The sequence below is a fragment of the Macaca mulatta genome, chromosome 1 (assembly GCF_049350105.2).
Source record: "Macaca mulatta isolate MMU2019108-1 chromosome 1, T2T-MMU8v2.0, whole genome shotgun sequence".
Classification (NCBI taxonomy): Eukaryota; Metazoa; Chordata; class Mammalia; order Primates; family Cercopithecidae; genus Macaca; species Macaca mulatta.
The window spans coordinates 119,655,395-119,681,381 of NC_133406.1; the positions used below are offsets into that span (position 1 = coordinate 119,655,395).

The following is a 25,987-nucleotide window of genomic DNA, read 5'->3' on the forward strand; positions in this document are numbered from 1 at the left end:
GGTGAAGAAGAACAGAATTTGGGTTAGGCAATAAATTTGAGGACTGGCTCTGCCACTTGGAAGCTGGGAGGTCTTAAGAGTTTTCATCTCCTCATCTCTGGATGGTTGTGAAGATAAATGAGATAATATATATGAATTAATGTTGTCAACTACAACGTGTTATACATAGTTTAATTACTACAGTTACCATTTAAAGACAAAATAAAACAGCTAACATACCTGGCCGGGCGTGGTGGCTCACACCTGTAATCCCAGCACTTTGGGAGGCTGAGGCAGGTGGATCACCTGAGGTTGGGAGTTCAAGACCAGCATGGGCAACATGGTGAAACCCCGTCTCTACTAAAAATACAAAAATTAGCTGGGCTTGGTGACCCATGTCTGTAATCCCAGCTACTTGCGAGGCTGAGGCAGGAGAACTGCGTGACTCTAGGAGGCAGAGGTTGCAGTGAGCTGAGATCACGCCACTGCACTCCAGCCCGGGTGACAGAGTGAGACTCCATCTCAAAAACAAAAAACAAAAAATAAAAAAAAACCCAGCTAACATACCTAACTAAAGGACCAAATACAGAGTTAGAAACGAAATACATGCTTTCTTCCTTCTTTTTCAAAGGCAGACAAAAGGAAAAAAAAAATAGCAAAGTTGCATAAACCTGTCCCCGTCTAAAACATTAGTCTCTAAGTCCAATACCCTCACCTTCTGTAATCTGTCCTACAGCTGAATAAATCAACAGGAAACATATCACTCTTTGTCCTCTCAGTCTGTGGAGGACCGACTAGCACAGTGGTAGCTGCTGGCATGTCCCAACCCACCACAAAGGTATTAACAGGGTCCTAGTGAGGATCAAAAAAAAGATCATTTGTACATAATCGATTATTTAAAGGGTTTAATGGGCCAAGGCTTACAGGCATAAAATGAACTAGGATGAGTCTAATAAAAATAGAGTAGCAGGACCAAAGAAAAATGTAACTCAAGGTGGGTATTTTTGGGAGGCAAAAGATAAAAATGGTGAAGAGCAAGAAGCAGCATTGGTATTTATGCCTGTGACTAATACAAACAGTACCAATGGTACCAAAGATCAAATGATATTTCTATGGGTGAAATTCTTTGAGTCATTAGCTAAAATGATATTAACAAGAAATAATGTCAGCCATGTTGATCTAACTGTTTCCTTTTGAAAATGACCTTTGCCTGGATACTGAGTGAATGAAACACAGCTCTTTTAGCTCTTTCTGCCTTTCTTCTAACTACACATCTACTATCACTCACCATTTTGGGAAGATGTAATAAACAACCAAGAAGAGGCTCAGACCTAGGAAGATTCTGACTTGTAAGATAAACGCTCAGTAATTCTAGGTTTTTATATTTTCATAGTTGAAAAAGCTAGAACACATACATAAAGAAAGCAAGAGTTTTATTCCACTCATTTAATAGTTCATTTCAGCTTAACATGCAGGATTAAAGGAGGCAGTTGTGAGACAGAAAGCACAGAGCTCATTTCTATTGTTCTTATTTTCAGTGTCTACAATGCAACAAACACTAATGACTGGCTGTGGAGTGGAATCGATTGAGTACGTAAAGGTGACTGACACTGTGCTGTGGTCTCATAATAGGCAAAGAAGTGTAATCACTAGAAGTGAAAGTTAGAGGCACATAGACAAGCATGGCCTTGTTTTAAGCAATTCATTTTTACTTTCAATTGTATCAAGAATCTATTAATTCTAAACCAATTTTGCTCTTATCAAATGAATTGTAGATGAAAAAGAAATGATCATATATTTAAGAAGGTAACAATATTAAACCTTCTGAAATGTGAAAAGGAATTAAAAAACCCCCAACAATATGAGGTACTATAGAATTAGATTACCTTCATCTTCAACTTTTCTTTACTATCACCATCGCTATTGAATCTTTATAACGAGGGTAGCTACAAGAAATTATCTATTTGTTATTAGCCCAGCGTCATTTAAAAGTTCCTAATATGGAAAAACATATACACTAGGCTGAGGTTTGGTGGTAGTGTACAAAGAAGCAGCTAAAAAATGTCTATTGTGGTTTAAATATCAGTCAACTATTTTCTGGTCTCTGCTGTTTCTAGTAGGAAGTCAGCCATTATTTTTTTTTTTTTAGTTAAACTTTTGAAATAATTGTAGATTCATAATGTGGTTTTGAGAAAAAACACAGAGATTCCATGTACCCTTTACCCAGATTTCCTCAACTGAAACATCTTGCAAAGCTCTAGTACAACCAGGATACTGACACTGATAGAGTCACAATACAGGACATTTCCATCACTACAAGGATCCTTCAGGCTGCACCTATACAGCTTATCTCCCTCCCACCTCCAATTCCTTAACTCCGGCAACCATGAATCTGTTCTCCATTTCTGCCATTTTGTCATTTCAAAAATGTATATATAACTAGAATCATACAGTATATATTATTTGGGGATTCTTTTTTCACTCAGCGTAATTTTCTAGAGATTTATCCAGGTTCTTGCGTGTATCAATAGCTTGTTCATTTTTCCTGCTAAGTAGTATTCCATGGCATGAATGTACCACAGTTTGTTTAACCATTCAACCATTGAAGAATATCTCATTTGTTTCCAGTTTTGGAGCTACTATGAATAAAGCTGCTATAAACATTCAAGTACAGTTTTTTGTGTGAACATAAATCTTCATTTCTCTGGATGAATGCCCTGGAGTACAATTGTTAGGGTGTGGTAACTGCATGTTTAGCTTTTAAAGAAAGAACTAAAATGTGTTCCAGAGGGACTGTACCATTCTACATGGATGCCAGCAATGTGTGAGTGATCCAGTTGCTCTGCATTCTTATTAGTATTTGGTGTTGTCACTAATTTTTATTTTAGCCATTCTGACAGGTGTGTAGTGATATCTCAATGTGGTTTTAATGGCATATCCATAATGGCTAACAACACTGAATCCATAATGGCTAACAACGTTGAATACCTTTTCATGCGGTTATGTGCCATTTGTGTATCCTCTACAATAAAACGTTCATCATTTTTGCTTATTTTCTAACTGCACTGCTTTTTTTTTTAAATGTAAGCTTTGAATGTTTTTTATTCTAGATACTAGTGCTTTCTCAAATAAGTGGCTTGCAAATATTTTCTCCCAGTGGTAGCTTATCTTTTCATGCTCTTAACAGTCTTTTTTTTTTTTTGAGAAGGAGTCTTGCTCTGTTGCCCAGGCTAAAGTGCAGTGGCTCCATCTTGGCTCACTGCAACCTCCGCCTCCCGCGTTCAAGCCATTCTCTTGTCTCAGCCTCCCAAGTAGCTGGGATTATAGGCGCCCGCCACCATGCCTGGTAAATTTTTTTATTTTTATAGAGATAGGGGTTTCATCATCTTGGCCAGGCTGGTCTCAAACTCCTGACCTTGTGATCCAGCCGCCCTGGCTTCCCAAAGTGCTGGGATTATAGGTGTCAGCCACCGCACCCGGCCTTAACCGTCTTTTACAGAGCAAAAGTGTTAAATTTTGATGGAGCCCAATTTATCAATTTTTCCTTTTATGGATTTTACTTTTGGTATCAAGTAAATAACTTTTTGCTTAGCCCTTGATTCCAAAGATTCTCTCCTGTTTTTTTTTTTTTTCCCGAAAGTTTTATAGTTTTACATTTTAGTCTATTATCTGTTTTATTTTTTATTTATTTTTATTTTTGAGATGGCGTCTCGCTCTGTCGCCCAGGCTGGAGGGCAATGGTAGATTTCGGCTCACTGCAACCTCCACCTCCAGGGTTCAAACAATTCTTGTGCCTCAGCCTCCCCAGTAGCTCGGATTACAGGCGCCCGCTACCACACCTGGCTAATTTTTTGTATTTTTAGTAGAGAGGGGGTTTCACCATGTTCGCCAGGCTAGTCTTGAACTCCTGACCTTAAGTGATCCGTCTGCCTTGGCCTCCCAAAGTGCTGGGATTACAAGCGTGAGCCACTGTGCCCTGTTTTAATTTTATATAAAGTGTAAGACTTAGATTTAGATTCATTTTTTTAACCTATGGATGCCTAACTGCTCTAGCACCATTTGGTGAAAGGCCATCTTTCCTCCACTGAACTGCTTTTGCATCTCTGTCAAAAATTAGCTGGGTGTATTTGTGTATTTCTTTCTTTTTTTTTTTTTTTTTTCTCTGTTGCCCAGGCTGGAGGGCAGTGGAGCAATCTCAGCTCACTGCAACCTCCACCTCCTGGATTCAAGCAATTTTCCTGTCTCAACCTCCCAAGAAGCTGGGACCACAGGCGCATGCCACCATGTCCAGCTATATTTTGTATTTTTAGTAGAGATGGGGTTTCGCCATATTGGTCAGGCTGGTCTCAAACTCCTGACCTCAGGTGATCTACCTGCCTCAGCCTCCCAAAGTGTTGGGATTACAGGCGTGAGCCACTGTGCCTGGCCATGTGTATTTCTGGGTTCTCTTTTCTGTTCCACTGATCTATGTTTACCAGTACCACAGTCTTGATTATGGTAGCTATATAATATGTTTTAAGATCAGGTAGACAAATTCCTCTCATATTGTTTTAAAAATTGTATTAACTATTCTAGTTATTTTGCCTTTCTGTACAAATTTTAGAATAGTTTTGTGTATATCTACAAATAAATCTTGCTGGGATTTTGAAATGAATAACATTAAATTTGTATATCAATTTGGGGAGAATTAACATCATTACTATGTTGAGTCTCCCAATCTATTAACATGGTATGTCTATTTATTTGTATCTTCTTTTATTTTTTTCATTAGTTTTATAATTTTCAGCAAACGAGTCCTGTATACATGTTTTGTTAGACTTCTACCTAGGTATTTCATTTTGTGAGTGATTGTAAGTAGTGTATTTAAACATTTGATGTCCACATGTCCATTGCTAGCTTATAGAAAGACAACTGATTTAAAAAAATTTGATTTTCAAGATGGGGGTCTTGTTATATTGCTCTCAGGCTGCATTCAAACTCCTGGGCTCAAACAATTCTCTCGCTTTAGCCTCTTGAGTAGCTGGTCAGGCGCATGCACCACTGCTCCTGACTACAATTGATTTTTGTATGTTTATTTTATATTCTACAATGTTGCTGAATAACCATTACTTTTGTTTTCCATTGCTGCTTTCAAGATTTTCTCTTTACTTTTATCTTTTAGCAGTTTCACTATATATACACGTAGGTGTAGTTTTCTTATGTTTTGGGCTGGTATTTCTTTAAATACTTTTTCTGCCCCTTTCCTTTTCTTCTAGAACTCCGACCACAAGAATGTTGGACTGCTTGATATTGTCTCCTACTGAGACTTTTGTTCATTTTTCTTCAATCTTTTTTTAAAAAAATATTTGTTTTTTCTTCTTTTTGAGACAGAGTCTCACTCTGTCACCTGGGGTGGGGTGCAGTAGTGAGATTGCAGCTCACTACAACTTCCGCCTCCCAGGTTCAAGCCATTCTCCTGCCTCTGCCTCCTGAGTAGCTGGGACTATAGGCTCCTACCACCACGCTCAGCTAATTTTTAAATTTTTGGTACAGACGGGGTTTCACCATGTTGGCCAGACCTCAAGTGATCCGCCTGCCTTGGCCTGCCAAAGTGCTGGGATTACCGGGCCATTTTTCTTCAATCTTTTATCTCTCTATTCTTCAGATTAAATAATTTCTATTAATCTATCTCATTTTTTATTTTATGTTTTGAGACAGAGTCTTGCTCTGTCGCCCAAGCTGGAGTGCAGTGGCTTGATCTTGGCTTACTACAACCTCTGCCTCCTGGGTTCAAGAGATTCTCCTGCCTCAGTTTCCCAAGTAGCTGTGACTACAGGCACGTGCCACCATGCCCAGCTAATTTTTGTATTTTTGGTAAAGACAGCATTTCACTATGTTGGCCAGGCTGGTCTCGAACTCCTAATCTCAGGTGATCCACCCACCTAGGCCTCCCAAAGTGCTGGGATTACAGGTATGAGCCACCATGCCCAGTCTGAATTTTTATTGATCTGATTCTTCTGTCATCTCAATTCTCCTGTTAAGCCCGCCTAGTAAAATTTTTATTTCAGTTACTATAGTTCTCAGTCTTTGGATTTCTATTTTGTTGTTTTTTAAAAGTTTCCATTTCTCTGTTGGGATTCTCTTTTCACTTGTATCACACTTTCCTTCACTTTTTTGAATATATTTGTAATGGTTACTTTCAAGTCTTTGTTAAATCTATAATCTGGATCCACTTGGAGTTAGTGTCTATTGGCTGCTTTTTATCTTGAACATTGGTTATATAGTCTTGTTTCTTTACATGTCTAGCAAGTTTTAGTTGAAGGTAATATGTTGTAGTGACTTTGGAATCTGTTTTGTTTTTCTGAGAACTGTTAATTTTTTGGTACTAGTAAGCAGTTAATTTACTTAGACTCAAACTGTGAAATCTGTCATACCTGCAGCAGCTAATGTTTCTGCTCAGTTTCCTGGTTTCTAGCTTCTCCTTTTTTAGCCTATCTCCCTGACAGTCTCCACTGAGCTTGAGCTTGTGTAGGGTAGTGGTAGTCTGGACAGATTCTATAGTCGTATTTTAGGGCTTATCCTCTCTGTGGATCTTTTGCTTCTAGGGATCTCTCCTAAATTTTCAATTGCTTTGCCAGTCCTGAGTTCTACCCTCTGACACCTCAAGCCAGTAAGGCTTTTACTTTCTGTTATCCAAGCTGTGTGTTCAACCTGCACATAGCTCAGAAAATGCACTCAATCAAAGGCACAGTAACCTTGCAAATCACACTAAGAAGTTCAGTATATCAAGGGTAGACTCTCTTCCATTTTCTGCCTATTTTCCCTCAGGCTCTTCGGTGTTTACTGTGGAAATACATTATTTAATGATGACACAGGGATTTGGGAAGGGTTTATACTGAGATTTTTGGATCTTAGTCCTTCTGAATTTCCCTCATTTCCAAAATTTCCCCTTTAAATTTTCAGTTACTCAGCTGATTTAAACTCTTATCAATCTGCATGCTTGAGTGGGTGCTGGGAGGGTGGGTGGTGGCTGAGGAGCACTTCCAGGCAAGAAAGCCATAAACTTGCAATAGTTACCTGATGCTCTTCTCAAATTTCTACCTGCCTCTGTTCATTTTCCAGTGACTTCAAATACTTGCTTTTAACATTTTTTCCAGTTTTTATGATTTTCTGTAGAAGGAATGGCTTAAATTCTTTCCACTGTCATTTCTGGAAGTTTCCTCTATTATCATTTGAGAGTGGGTGTGGCTGGTGCTGAAATTTCACTAGTGAATATGTTTCTTCCCCAATCCCTACAAAATTTCAAAGAGATCCTAGAAAAACTAATTCAAGGTAGAGGTTAACATTTTTTCCTCCACTGTTCCAAACGGGAAGACATATGCCTCTTTCCTTCTCCCACTTTAAACCATTAACTTTTTTGTACATAACAAATGTTACTTTTCTTGTATGTCATCTCACTATGGCCCTCTACTGTTAAGCTAAAAGATGGTTTTCTGGTCACTACTGTTCCCCAACTACGACTGTTTGCAAAAACAGTTTTTCTTTTTTAATAAAAAAATTTTTATTTTGTAAAACCACTTGCAAACAACAAAAATAGTTTTTCTATATTGTGGTAAATGGCAAGGGCACTGTATGAATCCTAAGGGCCCCAGTGTTGTCACATTAGCTGTCTATCTGCCCTATAAGTTCCACTGGCTAAAGGACTGTGCTAATGGGGTCATGTTGGGAGGCTGATTCTTCTGTGAGCCACTCAAATTAATAAAACCTACTGTCGGACCACAAACCATTCCTGATCCTGACCAGACAATGCATTATAGGGGAAATGGGCTATAGTATGTACAGATCAGAGTCAATTCCTTAGCAGTATTAGTATGAAATGGCTTAAAAGTATACATCCACATTTGACATGGGTCACAACTTCACTTTTTTTTTTAGACAGAGTCTCGTTCTGTCCCCCAGGCTGCAGTGCAGTGGTGCAGTCTTGGCTCACTGCAACCTCTGCCTCCCAGTTTCAAGCAATTCTCCTGCCTCAGCCTCCCAGGTAGAAAAAATTCAGGGCAATAAGGCTGGGCGTGGTGACTCACGCCTGTAATCCCAGCACTTTGGGAGGATAAGGCGGGTGGATCACTTGAGGTCAAGAGTTTGAGATCAGTCTGGTCCAACATGGTGAAACCCCGTCTCTACTAAAAATGCAAAAATTAGCTGGGTATGGTGGCACGCCTATAATCCCAGCTACTCGGGAGGCTGAGGCAGGAGAACTGCTTGAACCTGGGAGGTGGAGGCTGCAATGAGCTGAAATCACATCACTGCACTCCAGCCTGGGCAACAGAGAGAGACTCTGTCTTTAAAAAAAAAAAAATTCAGGACAATAGACAATATTCCATTCTTCGAATACAAAAGTTACATACCAGTCCATGAGCACGGACTATCTTTCCATTATTTGTGTCTTCTACAATTTCTTCTATTAATGTTGTATAGTTTTCAGTGTCCAGGTCTTTCTTCCTCCTTGGTTAAATTTATTCCTAAGTATTTTTTCTTGTAGCTATTTTAAGTGGGATGGTTCATTTTTGGAATGTTCGTTGAACATCAGTATTGTTAAAATGTCCATAGTACCTAAAGCAATCTGTAGATTTAATGTAATCCCTCTCTATCAAAATTCCAATGTCACTTTTCATAGAAATAGAAAAAATAATCCTAAAATGCATATGGAACCAGAAAAAACCGAATTGCCAAGGCAATCATGAACAAAAGAACAAAGCTGGAGGCATCATACTACCTTATTTCAAATTACACTACAAAGCAATAGTAATTAAAACAGCATGATACGAGCATAAGCACAGACTCATTGACCAAGGGAACAGAATAGAGAACCCAGAAATAAACCCACACATGTATGGTCAATTGAGTTTTGACAAGGGTGCCACATGTACACACTGGGAAAAGGATAGTCTTTTCACTAAACGGTGTTGGGAAAACTGAATATCCATCTGCAGAAGAATGAAATTGGACCCTTATCTCACTCAATATATAAAAATTAACTCAAAATGGACTAAACATTTAAGCCGGGAAACTGTAAAACTACTAGAAGAAAATAGGGGAAAAACTACACAAATTGCTCTGAACAATAACTTTTTAGATTTAATCCCCAAAGTGCAGGCAATTAAAGCAAAAATAGACAAACGGGATTACATCAAAATAAAAAGCTTCTGCGCAACAAAGAAAACAATTAGCAGAGTGAAGACACAACCTACGGACTGGAAGAAAATATCTGCAAGCCATATGTCTGATAAGGGGTTGGTATACAAAATACATAAGGACCTCAAACAACTCTATAGAAAGAAAACAAATAACCTGATTTTTAAATGGGCAAGGAACCGGAATAGACATTTCTCAAAAGAAGGCATACACATGACCAATAGATATATCAAATAATGTTTAACATACTAGCCATTAAGGAACTGCAAACTAAGACACAATGAGATATCACCTCGTACCTGTCAGAATGACTATTATCAAAGGGGCAAAAGATAAAGAATGCTGGTGTGGACACTGAGAAAAGGGAACCCTTATTACATTGTTAGTGGAAATGTAAATTAGCACAACCACTATGGAAAACATTGTGGAGGTTCCTACAAAAACTGAAAATGGAATTGCTGTATGATCCAGCAATCCCACTTCTGAGTATTTACCCAAAAGATATGAAATTAGTAAAATGTCAAAGAGATATATGTACACCCATGTTCACTGCAGTATTATTTACAATAGCCAAGTTATGGTATCAATCTATATGTCCATCAACAGAAAAATGGATAAAGAAAATATGGCATATATAGACAACAGAATAGTATTCAGTCTTAAGGAAGGAAATTCTTTAATTTGTTAGTGGAGAACACCATGCTAAGCAAAATGAGTTGGACACAGAAAGACAAATACTGCATGTTCTCACTTATATGTGGAATCGAAAACAATGAACTCAACAGAAGCAGAGGGTAGAATGATGGTTACCAGAGGCTGGATGGGTGGGAGGAATGGAGAGACAATGGCCAAAGGGTACAAAGCTTCAGTTAGACAGGAGGAATAAGGGTTTTTTTCTTTGCGACATACTGTACAGCATGATGAATATAATAAATAATAAAGTATTGTACATTTCAAAATCAGTAAGAGTAAATTTCAAATGTTTTCACCACAAAAAAATAAGCATGTGAACGGATATGTTAATTAGCTTGATTTAATTATTCCGCTTTGTATGCCACAAATATACACAACTATAATTTGTCAATTTACAATTTAAAAAATTTAAAAAATTCTAATTTATCTAAGAAGAATGATCTAAATTCAAGAAATGAGATTGAATTTGAGAATTTTCTTTCACACAAAACACAATCTTTTTAAAAAACCTTTTTATATTTTTAATTTTATTATTATTGTTATTTTAAAGGGATGGTGTCTCACTATGTTACCCAGGCTAATCTTGAACTTCTGGGCTCAAGTGATCCTCCGTCTTGGCCTCCCAAAGTGCTGGGATCACAGGTGTGAGCCACTGTGTCCGGCCAACACTAAATCTTTGATAGTACTTTACCTTATAATAAAAATGAATAAGATAAAATTCCCTGCCAGCACCAATTCATAGTCAAATTTTCTTGTTGAGAAATTGTAACAGAGTCCAGATGTTTTACAGTGTTGATATCTTACCTTTTCTTTTTGCTTATGATCATATCCATGGTTTGGAGCAGTCGCCGTTCCAGGGCTAGAATATCTGTGTCAGTCACGTTCCTACAAAAAGCACAAACTGCTAGCGAAATGTTTTGGGATCCCACTCTTGGGCATGATACTGTATCTGGAGAGATACACAGACTTTAACTTTGCCCACTACTTTTTTCTAGAAAATAGTAAAATAACCATAATAAACTAAAATGCTTTTGCTCTCATTTCTTACAGCTAATCCTCTGGCATCTCAGGGAAATGGAATTTACCCAGCTCTCTTACAGTTTTTCTTAGCTTTGATCCAGTGACATTTTTATATATACATATTTAAATATTTTTATTTTATTTTTTATTATGCTTTAAGTTCTGGGATACATGTGTAAAACGTGCAGGTTTGTTACATAGGTATACACGTGCCATGGTGGTTTGCTGCACCCATCAACTCGTCATTTATTTATGAAAGAGTCTTGCTCTGTCACCAAGGCTGGAGTGCAGTGGCGTGATCTCAGCTCAGTGACATTTAGGATGTATGTTTAAGCACACTTTTAACTTGGCATTGTCTTCTACTGTTCTATTAATACTTCTAGGAGGAACTAAACTGCTGAAGTTGGGGTTGGTTTATACTGCTGGTCACTAGAAATGTGCCTTTAAAAAGTGGGAGGGGAGTGTCAGATTGAAATTTGCCATTTAAAATATAAATGAATGTAGGACAAATAGCAAAGGCAAGCAGTACAAGTGATAAGACTTATTTAGAAAGATTTCCAGGTCAATGCCCATAGGGACAGAGAAAGAGAAAAATAAAAAGGCAGTGTCATAGATCTAATATATAATCTTAAAGATGGTGGCATAATATGACATATGTATTCAAGAAGTAATGGGGCAAAAAAGAAAGGATGCAAAGCGCTCTGTTACCTGAGGAAGTAAGACATGTAAGTGTATGGGCAGTTGACAGCACCAAATCCAGAAAGGAGGGCCATGAGAGTCACTCCAATCACACCAACCCGGCTGATGAGCTGTTCTATGGATAAGATCCCTGAAAACATCAAGGCACATTAATCCCAGGTAACACAGATAAAATGGCTCTCATCTGTACTGCAAAAGGAAACATTACTGAAAACATTAACCATTACACATAACTAACTCATACAAGCCAACTTTTAATTATTAATGTGTAGATGATAATAAAGAGTATAATATACTATAGTATATAGAGTATAATATATATAGTATATAAATATAGATAATAGAGTATAATAAATATACTAAAAGTTTACTGATTTTCCTCTTGTCCCATATCTTCAGAGTGATCTCTTTTATTGGGTGATAACAGTAAAATAATAACAACAATAATTACAAATAACAATCATTGACTGTTACTTTTGGTAGCATGAATGCTAACAAAGCAAAGTACTTTTAGTAAAAGCATCGGCAAAAAAAACTAGACAAGTAAATCTGCTGGAAAAGTATAAATAGCAGGAAATACTTGGTGCTAGTTATCTTTGATATATATGTATTTCCCCTAAGGTGATACTCTTTTGCTTTTGTCTTATTCTTTTTTGCATCCAATAAACACAGAATTCATCTAATAAATGAGCTACACTTATAGATGAATAATTCAAAGGCAAACACATCATTGTTAGATTATAAATCGTATCCTAATTAATCAATTGTTTCACATCACTTGAGAATGCTGAAAATCAACTTAGCAGTGAAAATAAATACTGCTGGTTGATGTATTTGGGATAAATGAGAGAAAGCAATGCTGAAGAATAACTCAGTAAGTTTGGCGTTGCAGAAAAAGAATGGTTTTAGTTGGTTTTCACTTTTATTTCTAGGATAGAATTCACTTCAGCCATCCACTCCTATGGTCAAATGCCAGAGCTGTAATTCAGGAATTCTGTCAGCTTCAAAACCGAAAATTCCAATATTCTTTTCTGACTACTGGCCTCCCTTCCTAGTCTTCAAGTTCTCTTTCTCCTTTATTTTCACTACACTCGTTTTAGAGGTCAGTGCACTGCTTCTCCATTCTTCACCTAGCTTGGACTCCAGGCTTGCTGGCTTCAAATTCTCTCACCAGGAGCCTCAATCTCCTACAATCTTCCTTTTGAAGCACTAATCCTACAAATTCCCAATTCTGGATCGGTCTAACACTCTGCCTTCCCTGTGCCCATGTTTTGCTGCCTAAAATTGCTAGAATGCATATTGATTTTGGAGCCATTACAAATGTATGGTCTCCGGTCCTAAGAGAGCTCTCACACTACTGACTAATCCTTATCTTGCCCTTGGTCAGCCATCTCTCTCCATTGTCTTTGTCAGTTACTCTTTATTTTTCCTACCTTTGTCCTTCTCCTTTGCCAATGTCCTTATTATAAAAGACATAAGCTATTAGACATAAACTACCTTCACTCTACTACAAACTACCTTCACTCTACACTATGGTCATAAATTTTCTCCTGGTTGCCAAATTCAACATTTTCCAATTCTTGTTTTATTGGCTCTTTTATAACATTGAATATACATCTGCAATCATCCTCCCAGCTTGTCTCCTTCAGAACAAAGTAGCATCCAAAGTTGACTTCTCCACTTCTGCTTCTGATTTTCTCTGGGCCCTGGGAACTGTCTCATCCTTTTATGTGAGTTCTGGGATATTGCTGGTGATAATCTTGGTGCTATTTGTTTTTGGTTTTCTGTCATGGGGGTAAGTGAAGCCAGCTTGCTCCTACGCCACCATCTTGGAACTAGAAGTCACCATACTTTTGATTGTATTCAATCCCTTCCACCTCTTTCAGAGTCTTGTTCCATCATCTATCTCCTCTCTCTTGTATATTCAATATTTCCTTCTTTGCTAGTTCTTTCTCTTTAGTTTCAAGTCTCTTTTCTAAGAGAAATTCTGTTCTTGGCTTTGAGTTTACCTCTAGTTACCAATCCCCATCTATTTCTTCCTTAATAGCCAGGCTTTTTAAGAGAAGTTTATAGTTATTGTCACCTTTTCTTCACCTCCAGTTCATTCCTTAACTGACTGCAATCCAGCTTTCTTCCCATTCTTCTACATTGAATGAAATCACTTTCACTAATAATTGTAATGGCAATATAATAGGTAATATGCATCAAGCACATGCTATGACTAGGCACTGTTCTAAGCACTTCACATGTTCTAATTCATTTAACCCTCATAACAATCCTACGAGGTAGATATTATTGAAAACCTAATTTTACAGATGAAGAAATGGAGGCACAAAGAGGTTAAGTAACTTAGTCAAGGCCACACAGATAAAAGGGGCAGAGTCAGGTTTCAAGTGCAGTCTAGCTCCAGAGTCTGGGCTTTAACCACGACAACACTTTGGTAATAAGTTTTCTCCTGGTTGCAAAATTCAACATTTTCCAATCCTTGTTTTATTGGCTCTTTTATGACACTGAATCATTTTTGTTTAAAATTATTTTATCTTCTTGGCTTCCACAACATCATTTCTCAAGGATTACCCTTTCACTGTTCTAACTGCTTTTTCTCAGTCACTTCTTGCTCTGTATGGACCAGAATTCTCTCTTTCATTTCAGTATACACATTTTTTGGTTGGGTGATCTCACCAACTTCCCCAGCTTAACCTAATGGCATTTAGTTGATGATTTCTAGTTGTTTAGATTCCTGGAGTCATCTCTATGAGGACTGATACATGATACTTTTTCCCGAAGCTCCTGATTTGTACATCCAATTGCTTATTTAACATCACCTGGATATGCATGGGTAACTCAAATTCAGCATATACCAAACTAAAATTATCTTTCCCCTCAACTTGTTTCTTCTTCTGCATTATCTTAGAAAATGACACAATCACCATAATAATAAAATCTATACACTATACGATTACTCTCCATTCTATCTCTCACCTTTCCTTGAATATACCAAGGTCTTTCTGCCTCAGGGCTTTATGTGATGTCTCTTGTGCATTCTTGGTGGGTCTTCCTTTGGTCTTGTCCTTTAAATCTCAGCTTAAATATCACTGTCTCAGAAAGGGTGGATCTAACTACTTATACTACATTATCTGCATTTTTCTCTATCATAGCAACCTGTTTGCTCCTTGATGACAATGATCATTTATTTATATATTTACCTCTTTACTGTCTAGTTTCACCCACAAGACTGTAAATTTCAGGGGGGCAGAAACCAAGTTTGTTTTGTTTGTGGTTTATTTCCAATGCTTAATTTATATAAAGTAGATGCTCAATAAATATTTGTGTAATGCTAAATGAACGAAGAAATCCTCACCTAAATTCTGTTGATTCTACTTGCTATATACCTCTTGAATTTGCAACCCCTTTACAAGAAGACATCATGTCTTATTGATCTTTGTTTTCCTTACTGCCTGGCACATAGAAGGTGTTCAACAAATGTTTGTTGACTATAACATCACTCAGTAACATAAAAAAATCCAAGGGATTAATATGGGTTATTAAATAAGAAAAAATGAACAAATTCCCCACTTTACCTTTATTCCTTTTAACATGATGTCTTTGTCCTTTTATTACATCTTTTTATGATTTAAAGTACTTTGTAGATACTATTTACTTAAATCTCAGCATTTCTATGAAGTAGGAGTCAGTCATCATTATCCCCATTTACCAGTTAATACATGGAAAGTCAGATGAATAAGGAGACTAGCAGAAGACCATTTCACCTTTGCCACCTGCTCACACAGATTCCTTACAGTCTTTTGTAATCTCTCTGACTCTTTCCCACTAAAGACATTCCAAGGTTCAGGCACCACACAAGAAGTACTTTTATGGATTTTTTTTTTGAGTCTCGTTCTGTTGCCCAGGCTGCAGGGCAGTGGCATGATCTCAGCTCACTGCAACCTCAGCCTCCTGGGTTCAAGCAATTCTTGTGTCTCCAGCCTCCGGGGAGTAGCTGGGATTACAGGCATGCGTCACCATGCCTGGCTAATTTTTGTATTTTTAGTAGGGACGGGGTTTTGCCATGTTGGCCAGGCTGGTCTCTAACTCCTGGCCTCAAGTGATCTCCCTGCCTTGGCCTCCCAAAGTGCTGGGATTATAGGGGTGAGCCAACCTGCCCAGCCCATTTTTTGGGTGGTCTCCACAGCAATAAACAACTACAGTGGTTGTTGGGACAGTCCTGGGAAAGCTCTAGGAAGGTAGTGTAAGGCTGGTTGCTTCTTGGCTACCATCTAAACTTTTCTTCCTCCTTACTTATCTTAGAGGGTTAAGTAAATTAAGATACCTGAATATTCAGTCATAAAACTGTAATGCCTATTGGAGTACGATGGAAAGAAGAAAGCTGAAACTGTCTCCCTAGCTTTCTCTCTCAGTGTCCTTTTCAGGGTCATCCCACAGAATTTAGAAAAAGGGGTGGATTAAAGGACAATGGATACAATGGCCTTCATCTTCCCTTTGGTGTGTCCTGGCTGCACTGGTCATGTGAGCTGAATGCACACAGGAGAAAGCTGGAGAAAGGTGTCAGAGTCAGGTCTTTGTATTGCATGTGAGCCTGTGTTTGCCTTGTCAGCAGCCCTGGGGCCCTTTTGTAACTCTTCTCTCTGACTTCTACCATCACAGATAAATGTGTCTGTCTGTGGGTTTCTTTGAAACAGGTTTATATGAGAACTATACTACCAGGACTCTTTAGTGCAAGTCTTTCCTTTCGCTGACCATTGACATAGGCATGCTGATCACATTAGCGTTTCCTAAATTCCTATCCAGAGTGTTAAAGTAGTAAACTCATTTACCACATTGGAGAGACTCAATTTTCTTCCATTCACTGATTCAAAGAACATGTATTAAAACACTCGTTATGTGTTAAGTTCCACACTAGGCACTAGGGATACAAAGACAAATAACATGTAGTTTTCTGATCTCAGGGAGCCCACAGGTTGATGAGGAAGTTGGAAAAGGAAACATGAAATTTTAAGTTTTATAGATGATATAGATACCTTGAGTTGGGAGCAATTAATATCTCCTAATGCTGGCCAGGAAAATCTTCCTAAAGGAATTGACAAGAGTTGAATCTAGAAAGGATAAATAGGCATTTTCTAGGTAGACAGGGTTGGTGAATGATTGTCCAGGCTGATAGAACAGCTCTAGAAACTTGAGGCTGGGTGTAGTGGCTCACACTTGTGAGCATTTTGGGAGGCCACGGTGGGTCAATCCCCTGAGCTCAGGAGTTCAAGACCATCCTGAGCAACGTGGAGAAACCCCATCTCTACGAAAAAACACAAAACTTAGCCGGGTGTGGTGGCATTCACCCGTAGTCCCCGTTACTCAGGAGGCTGAGGTGGGAGGATCACTTGAGCCTGGGAGACAGAGGTTGCAGTGAGCCAAGATCACACCACTGCACTCGGGCCTGAATAAGAGTGAGACCTGTCTCAAAAAGAATATAAATAAATAAACTTGAAATAACTTCATAGGACTGGAGAATGCAACATGTATAGAGAGCAGTAGCCAGGCCATGAAAGGTCTCATACGCCACCTAAGAGTTTGAATGTTTTTGGTAGGCTGGTGTTATGTTAAGTTTTCTGGCCTTTAACATTATTTGAAATCTTGAAACAGTTATTCTTATTTTAAAAATACACAACTATTTATTTGGTACTGCATATGCTTTTCAAAACTGCCTATCTCCTCTGACCTTACTGCAGGAGTCTCATAACCTCTCTCTCCCGAAATTCCTGCTATAGGCAATGAGTATAGATAGAAGGGTGTGTGGGAGGTACGGCAGATTCTATAATAGACACTGGCTCATTCAACATTAATTCCAATATCCTTTTCTAGCATTTGTTTTGGTACTACAGAGTTTAGAAAGCCAAATGCTCCTTCTCAGACTTCCTTGAGGCTAAGGTTCTAAATGTTACCTAGGTTTCACCAAAAAACCAGGCCCATGTGAGGCCTCAGACGCAGAAATGAACAATGTAGGGGTGGTGATAGCACTTAGGAGCTCAAACAGCTGGGACTGAGGTCCCTGATGTCACAGACCCTGAGTAGCATGTGATGACTTCAGAGAGGTTTTCTAGTTTAGTATTGTGGCATAGTTGGGTATTTCTCTTCATCATACAGCAGTTAAGCTTTGCATTCCTGCTTTCCTAGAAAGTCTATAAATTGCCTGACACTGTATAATTAATCACTTTCTGCTTTAAGTTAGTTACAGTAGATTCTGTTTTCTGCAATAAGAACCCTGATAATATGGCAGGATGGTGAATGAACAGGTATAAATATATTTTTGAAAAGGTTCTAGCATGAAAGCTGCAATATATTTATTACAGATGGGCTCTCTAATCTTTTTAAGATAGACTCATACATACTTCTGAAATAGTTCTGGAAGGACTTATTAGCTGAGGTACTTTTGTTCATTGATTTTAACTTAAAAATTAGGGCTCTGCCAAATCTCGTTTTAAAATAAACTTTTTTTGTTAGAGGGGAGACACCGATTCTTGGAAAGCTTTTCTTTACCTACTAATTGTGGGCGTTTTATGTCACCTTTCCCCACATACGTATGCTTCCCTAATGTATCTTTATCATCCCTTAAACAGTGGCCATTTACCTTTTGGGTCACAGACCCCTTTGGAAATCTGATAAAAGTTCATTGATACCTTACCTCCAAATACACATACAAATATATTCCTGTAGTTCTATATACAATATGAGTTAGACACCGTTCTCTTTCCTTATACCCTTTAAGTAAAGTATATTCAGTAAAGGAAGGTCAAAAATTCCTACTTTAGAATGATAGAAGTGAGTTCCAAAACCAGCATTAGTTATCTCTTAGAAGGAGAAAATGTAGTTCAAAATCAGACATTTTTCAGAGAAATAGCTTGCTATCCTCCTCAAAATCAGAAATTTTTTTTCCCAATCCCAAGAACCTATGAATTAATGAATTATTTCCCCAAATAAATTCTTCCCCAAGAAATTTAATTAAATGTTTTTGAAATCAGAAAATTAAACAAAGCTTCTCCCTCCCTTCTTCTGCCCTCCCATATATACTCACCATGTTTTGGGCTGAGAATGGGAAAGGGATCTCCTAGTTTCCAGAAGAAATACATAAAAGTCAGCCATAAGAGACAGGAAAAAAGCAGTCGTTGTTTATGCACTGAGACAGAGGAGACAAAACTGTTAGGAAAAACAGATATAGGTTAAAGAGCTTGCTCTATTTAAAAATATAAGATAATGCTAATTAATATTTGGTTGCTAATTCACTTGGCAAATGAGTGATGAACAGTATAATTTTTAGTGAAAGCATCCTTACCATCGTAAGAGAAATTTAGCTGAATTTAACATGTGGGATGAATTAAATGAAACATTATTAATAGGTAGAAAAATAAAGCTGTGGCAGAACAAATAACCTAATCATTCACTTAATATTTACTTTGTGCCAATTCATTCAATATTTATTTTATATTTATTTTTAAGATGTTGTGTGTGAGGTGTCCTCAAATAGCGGTAGCTACTGAAAGTTAATGTAGAAATGAAGCTATTCACAATCTAAGTCCCCTCAAATACTCATCTCAATCTATGTGCTGACTGAGAGGGCAAAATACTTACATAGTCGGATGTTGCTCACAATAAAATAGCCAATGTAAAAAGGCACCATGAAAACCAGGATCAGCAGAATTACACACAGGTTCATTTTCCAGTGAAAATAACGTGAGCTGAAATAAATGTCAAAGACTGTCACTAGGAGGGAGAGAGGACAGCAAATTTCTTTCTCTTTAGTCTTCCAAAGGATCTTTTGCTCTTTGGACTCAATATTGAATATATCCTATCTAATCAGCCTAATCTTAAAATCTACTCATTTGTAGAGATTAAAAAACACAAATTTCTGAAAGGTATATATGACCATCTTAACCTCTGAAGAATTTCATATATTAAAATAAGAATGTTTATGTTTTTGATATATTCATGGGCAACATATACCACTAACATGTATCAACATAAGACATTGCTGGTAGAATGACTATTGTTTTATTCTCCCCTAGGAATCTTATTCCAATGTAAGAATTAAAGGAAAATAAATGTTAACAGTAATAAATGCTATAAAGGCTCAAAAATATTTCTTTTGTACTCTTGATATAAACACCTGATTTGCATGAATTACTTTTATTAATTTATAAGATGTATTTTGTTAAAACTTTTTGTTAGCACTTTTTATAACAGTTTTAATGAGATATAATTTACCCATTTAAAGTGTACAATTCAATGGTTTTCATATACTCAGAGCTGTGCAACCATCACCTCAATCAATTTTAGAACATTTTCATTAGGCCATAAAGAAATCCTGTACCCATTAGCAGTCACTCCTTTTCTCCCTAACCTCCTCAGCTCTAGGAAACCACCAATATACTTTCTGTTTCTAGGAAACCACCAATACATAATCTTTTATGACTGGCTTCTTTTACTTACCATAATGTTTGCAAGTATCTATCATTAATTGATATGTTGTAGTATCTATCAATAATTCCTTTTATGGCTGAACAATATTCATCCCATTATATGGATATATTATATTTTGTTTCTGGATTTATTAATTGAAGACATTGGGTTTTTGGCTATTATAACTATAGATGCTATGAATGTGTGTGTATACATTTTGGTGTGGACGTATGTTTTCATTTCTCTTTAGGTAAAAATGGAGTGGAATTGTTGGGTCATATGATAAATCTATATTTAATCTTTTGAGGTACTCCCACTGTTTCCCAATGTGGCTGCATCATTTTACATTTTCCTCAGGAGCGTATGAGAGTTCCAATTTCTCCTCAGCCTCGCCAACACTTGTTATTGTCTTTTTTTTTTTTGTTATAGCCATTTTAGTGTGTGTGAAGTGGTATCTCACTGTGGTTTTGATTTGCATTTCCTTGATGGTTAATGGTACTGGGCATCTATTTATATGTGCTTACTGGCCATTTCTATATCATCTTTGGAGAAATGCCTATTCAGATCCTTTATTCATTTTTAAATTGTATTATATTATTAAACTGTAAGAATTCTTTGTGTATTTTAGATACAAGTTCCAGTCCATTATCAGACAGGCAATTTATAAAAATGTTTTCTTGTTCTTGGAATGTTTGTTCACTTTCTTGATGGTGTCTTTTGTATTTACTGATTTTACATTTACTTAGGCCTTGTTTCAAAAAAGGCATAAGTGGTTAAATGGCTTACAAAATAAATAAAATACAGGATGATGAAATGAACTATAAGGAAATATGAACAACAATGGTAACAGATAGGTAAAATATTGGGGTGGCTATTATAAAATAGAATTCTAGAAAGTTGCTATGGGTAGGTCATAAATTTAGCTTTAAGTTTTCTAATGGTCAATGTGAAATAAAAAATTTGATCAGTTAGATAAAATCATTGTGTCTGCAAGAAAGTAACAAATTAATTTCTCAAAAGAAGCATAATTATCATTTATTGTTACTGAATTATTACCAAGATTACAATGAAATTTCTTCAAAGATTTCATAAAGAAGAAAATGCAAAGGCAATTAACAGTGTCTTCAGGCCGGGCGCGGTGGCTCAAGCCTGTAATCCCAGCACTTTGGGAGGCCGAGACGGGCGGATCACGAGGTCAGGAGATCGAGACCATCCTGGCTGACACTGTGAAACCCCGTCTCTACTAAAAACTACAAAAAACTAGCCGGGCGAGGTGGCAGGCGCCTGTAGTCCCAGCTACTCGGGAGGCTGAGGCAGGAGAATGGCGTGAACCTGGGAGGTGGAGCTTGCAGTGAGCTGAGATCCGGCCACTGCACTCCAGCCTGGGTGGCAGAGCGAGACTCCGTCTCAAAAAAAAAAAAAACAAAACAAAAAAAACCAGTGTCTTCAACAACATCCTTTCAAGAGAAATATCAGTTTCAGAGGGCTGTTTCTAACTGTTCCTTCCTTAGTACAGATGGCAGGCATCACAAAACAAAGAGCCATTCAGTAAAAGCTACCCTATAGGGAATGAATACCATTTAGACTAGATACGTTGACAGCTTTTCGCTCCTCTAGGTTAACCTACTTTAGAGCATTTAGAGAAGGAAACAAGCTGGGCATCCTCCAGGCAATTCTACATAGTAGTTCAGCTGAGCTTCTGAAAGATTCTGGGAGGCAGTGGGTTTGAAATAACAAGTGCAACTTTAATTGGCAGTACGGACTGCCTATTAAAAGTGAAGCACATGTTTTAACTATTTAAATATAGATTAAATCTATATTTAATCTTTTGAGCTGAGAGTAAAGTGATATTCTCTTGAAAAAATTAAGGATCCCAACAAGATTACACATTTGGATAGGAAGTCATACAATCTCTGCTCAAAGGCGAGTCAAAGGAATATTCTGGCCAAGATTTTCTTTTCAAAACGATTCTGAGTCCAGTCAATGGACAGTTATACTACATCATCAAGGTTCACATTTGTGTTCCATAATTGGGTGAAACACTAGCATGAAAAAACAGGTATAACTGAAGACATGTCTCAGACTGAACAAACCCAATCCTCTATATAACACACAAAGAAGAACCAGATTTCAGCAATGCTACTTCTTATTCTCTTTAACTAACTAAGAAATTTAAGAAATATACACCACAGTATGACTGATGTTTCTTACTATATGGGTTATTAACTATAAGTTAAAAGTTGGGGGACATCATCTACCAAAAACAAAACTATAGCTTTAGAATAACTGAATCCTCTGTATCTATATTTAGATGAGTAGTTGGCAAACTATGGCCTGGCAGCCACCTGCTTTTACAAATTAAGTTTTATTACAGCATGGTCATGCTCGTTTGTTTATATATTGCCTATGACTACTTTTGCTCTACAACAGCAGGGCTGAGTAGTTGCAATAGAAACCTTCTGGTCCACAGAAGCCTAAAATATTTACTATCTGTCCCTTTACAGAAGAAAGTCTGCCAACCCCTGCTTAAATAGCAGTGAAAGATGCAGGTTGTGATAATAAAATTTAATAACCATTATGTAAAATAATACTTGTCTATTCTGTATAGTCATAGGATCTATATCTAGCTCATCCAAAAAAAGGTTTGGATTATTAAAGTTTAAAAGTAGGAGAATCAGAACATACTTCTATTTTACCATAATACATGTTATTCATTGTTCTATCAAGAGACCATTATTATCAACTCTTGATTCTCTCTGTCTCACTCTTTTTTTTTTAAGAGATGGGGTCTCACTGTCTTATCCAGTGATCACAGCTCACTGCACATTCTCAAACTCCTGGGCTCAAGGGATCCTCCTGCTTCAGCATCTAGTGTAGCTGGGACTATAGGTGTGTACTACTACCCTCTGCTAATTTTTTAAAATTTTTTTGTAGAGACAGGGTCTCACTTTGTTGCCCAGGCTGGCCTTGAACCTCTGCACTTAAGCGATCCTCCTGCCTCAGCCTCCCAAAGTGCTGGGATTATAGGCGTAAGCCACTGTGTCTAGCCCCTCTCTCTTTTTTTAACCTTTCAATGTTTTGTGATTAACCATTTGTACAGTAAGTTTTTCTTTTTAATTCAAATTTTGTTTTCAACTCTGATTATCAAAGGATTTGAGAGTACAGTCTCTCTACAAGTCTCAAGTGTCAGGGGTCTATAATGAACTTACCTTGGTGCTGAGTCCTAACTTTAGAGTGAAAGACTACTTTACTCTTAAAGGTTTTTCCAGGTAGTGATAAAAAAGTACAACAAAGCCTGCATAGCATAGTTGAACCCTACACATAAATGCCGCTAAAAAAATTCTCAAGCTTGCAGATTAACAAGCAAGAAATATTTCGGATAGACTGTCTAATAAACTAACAGGTCTATTATTCGGAAGGGAGTAAAGAGTTACTTTTAAAAAGTGTTTTAAGAAACACTTTAAATTCAACCAAACTTGACCATGACTGTAAAATCAATAAAAGTAACTAAGTTAAGTAAGAACTGGAGCTCAGTCTTCAGAGAGATCATTAAGTATCTCTGAGGAATTCTAACCTTTTCAGGTAGAGATTTTCAATCAGCAGAACAATGTGAAGGGCTGTTACTGGGATTCAGTCAGCGAGCAGTCCCGGAAAAATAAAGCTTCTAGGAGTGAAGCCTAGTCTGCGGCTTCACAGCCTCACTCCAATGAGTTTTTCAGAGTTAATGGTCAGATCTTTTCTTTCCTGGTTTCTCATAATCTTTGTCAAACCAGCTACTAGGTGGCTGTGACCCATATCTGCTATGATCATTGTAGTTACTGAGTCTAAATTATTAACACAGTGTTTCTTTTTTATCTCAGTTATGAGATCCAGATAGCTTTTCCACCGTAAAGAATGTAGCACAGAACTCTTCAAGAGGAGTTATTCAGTACTCTTACTCACCTGCTATTCAATACTCCTAAGATTTCAAAGATGATGAGCTCAAACATGGTGCAAGAAAATGCAAATGTCACAGAGAAGATCACCTGTACAACATACTGACGTATCTGTTAAAAGCCAAATAGAGACTAGAAGTTATTTCCGTGTTTAAAAACTGAACTGATAACCTCCTTCTGGTTACAAGTCAGAAAACTTATTTTGAGGAAATTCTGAAGTCACTGGAAGTAGGGCCACAATAGCAACTTGCCTGGAGCTAAAGAAAAAGACCAAAGTAGGTGGCACTTCTGAATCTTGAGTCACTATTACCAGCATCCTCTTGTGGATGAAGAATTTTGAGGACAAGAAGATGAAGTGACAAGGTCATAGGTAGCACTTAGAATTCCTGATGCACACTGACAAAAAACTGACAGATTCATATATAATGGTTAATGTTTAAAGGGGTTCTTCAACACTCTGCAGATCCTGGATCAGTTCTGGAACCTCCCCTGGGAGGCCTTAAAGTATTGGGCAGAAGAAAATCTCCAGAATTCCAGGCTCTTTCAGACAATAAACTCCCCGAGAAAGTTTAATGGAGAACATCCTAGAAATGACCCAATGTAGACTATAACCCCTGATCTTATTACTAATTAGAACTAACTAGGAAATGTCCAGTCTAGGATGGTGATCTTCTGAATCCAAAGCTTAAGATAAAAATACCAGCTTTGTGTTGTGGGAAGTCAGGGACCCCGAATGGAGGGACCGGCTGAAGCTGTGGCAGAACATAAATTGTGAAGATTTCAAGGGCATTTATTAGTTCCCCAAATTAGGACTTTTATAATTTCTTACACCTGTCTTTACTGCAATCTCCGAATACAAATTGTGAAGATTTCATGGACATTTATTAGTTCTCCAAATTAATACTTTTATAATTTCTTACGCCTGTCTTAATCTCTTAATTCCGTCATCTTTGTAAGCTGAGGATGTATGTCACCTCAGGACCCTGTGATGATTGCGTTAACTGTACAAATTGTTTGTAAAGCATGTGTGTTTGAACAATATGAAATTAGTGCACCCTGAAAAAGAACAGAACAGCGATTTTCAGGGAACAAGGAAAGATAACCATAAGGTCTGACTGCCTGCGGGGTCGGGCAGAATACAGCCATATTTTTCTTCTTGCAGAAAGCAGGTAGGAGAAATATCGCTGAATTCTTTTCCCATCAAGGAATAACCTTGAGGAAGGAATGCACACCTAGGGGGAGGTTTATGAAGGGCCGCTCTAGGAAGTCTGTCTTATGCGGTTGAGATAAGACTGAAATACGCCTTGGTCTCCTGCAATGCCCTCAGGCTTACTAGGATTGGGAAATTCCAGCCTGGAAAATTCTAGTCAGACCAGTTGTCAGGTCTGGAACCTTGTTTCCTGTTAAGATGTTTATCAAGACAATGAGTGCACAGCAGGACACAGATCCTCATCAGTAATTCTAATTTTTGCCTCTGCCTTGTGATCTTTTATTGCATCTGAAGCACTGACCTCTGTGACCCACTTCCTATTCATACACCCCCTCCGCTTTTGAAATCCCTAATAAAAACTTGCTGGTTTTGTGGCTCAGGGTCGCTGTCACAGTCCTACCAATATGTGATGGCACCCCCAGAGGCCTAGCTATAAAATTTTTCTCTTGTACTCTTTATTTCTGAGACCGGTCGACACTTAGGGAAAACAGAAAGAACCTATGTTGAAATATTGGGGGCTGGTTCCCCTGATAGCCTTGGGATTTTGGTATTAACTTAGAATATAAGACTGGCAATTCAGGCCAGATAGACAAATGAAAGGGAACATTTGTGAGACATTATGAATTAAATTCTCTCCTGCAGAATAACTATTTGCTATTGGTGCATATCCTGATACGACTAAGGCATAACATTCCTTTCTCCTAACTTCTGGGCTACATTTGGCTTGCCTTTTTTCCCCCCTTTTAAATCAATTAAGCCTAATTATATTCTCCAATCTAATAGTTATATAGTACTTATTTGGTAACAGCTT

The 25,987-nt window shown here is 37.6% G+C and overlaps 2 protein-coding genes across 3 annotated transcripts in view; one reads left to right on the forward strand and one right to left on the reverse strand.

Moving 5' to 3' along the window:
• LOC708768 (NBPF member 20) overlaps window positions 1–25,987 on the forward strand; it is an 853,661-nt gene that overhangs the window by 653,563 nt on the left and 174,111 nt on the right.
• GPR89A (G protein-coupled receptor 89A) overlaps window positions 1–25,987 on the reverse strand; it is a 55,606-nt gene that overhangs the window by 20,787 nt on the left and 8,832 nt on the right. The window contains 5 exon segments of one of the 2 annotated variants that reach the window (NM_001257436.2): window positions 10,651–10,731; window positions 11,575–11,695; window positions 18,650–18,751; window positions 19,204–19,310; window positions 23,974–24,077. In NM_001257436.2, the coding sequence (NP_001244365.1) occupies window positions 10,651–10,731; window positions 11,575–11,695; window positions 18,650–18,751; window positions 19,204–19,310; window positions 23,974–24,077 (515 nt within the window). 2 annotated transcript variants of the gene reach the window in all.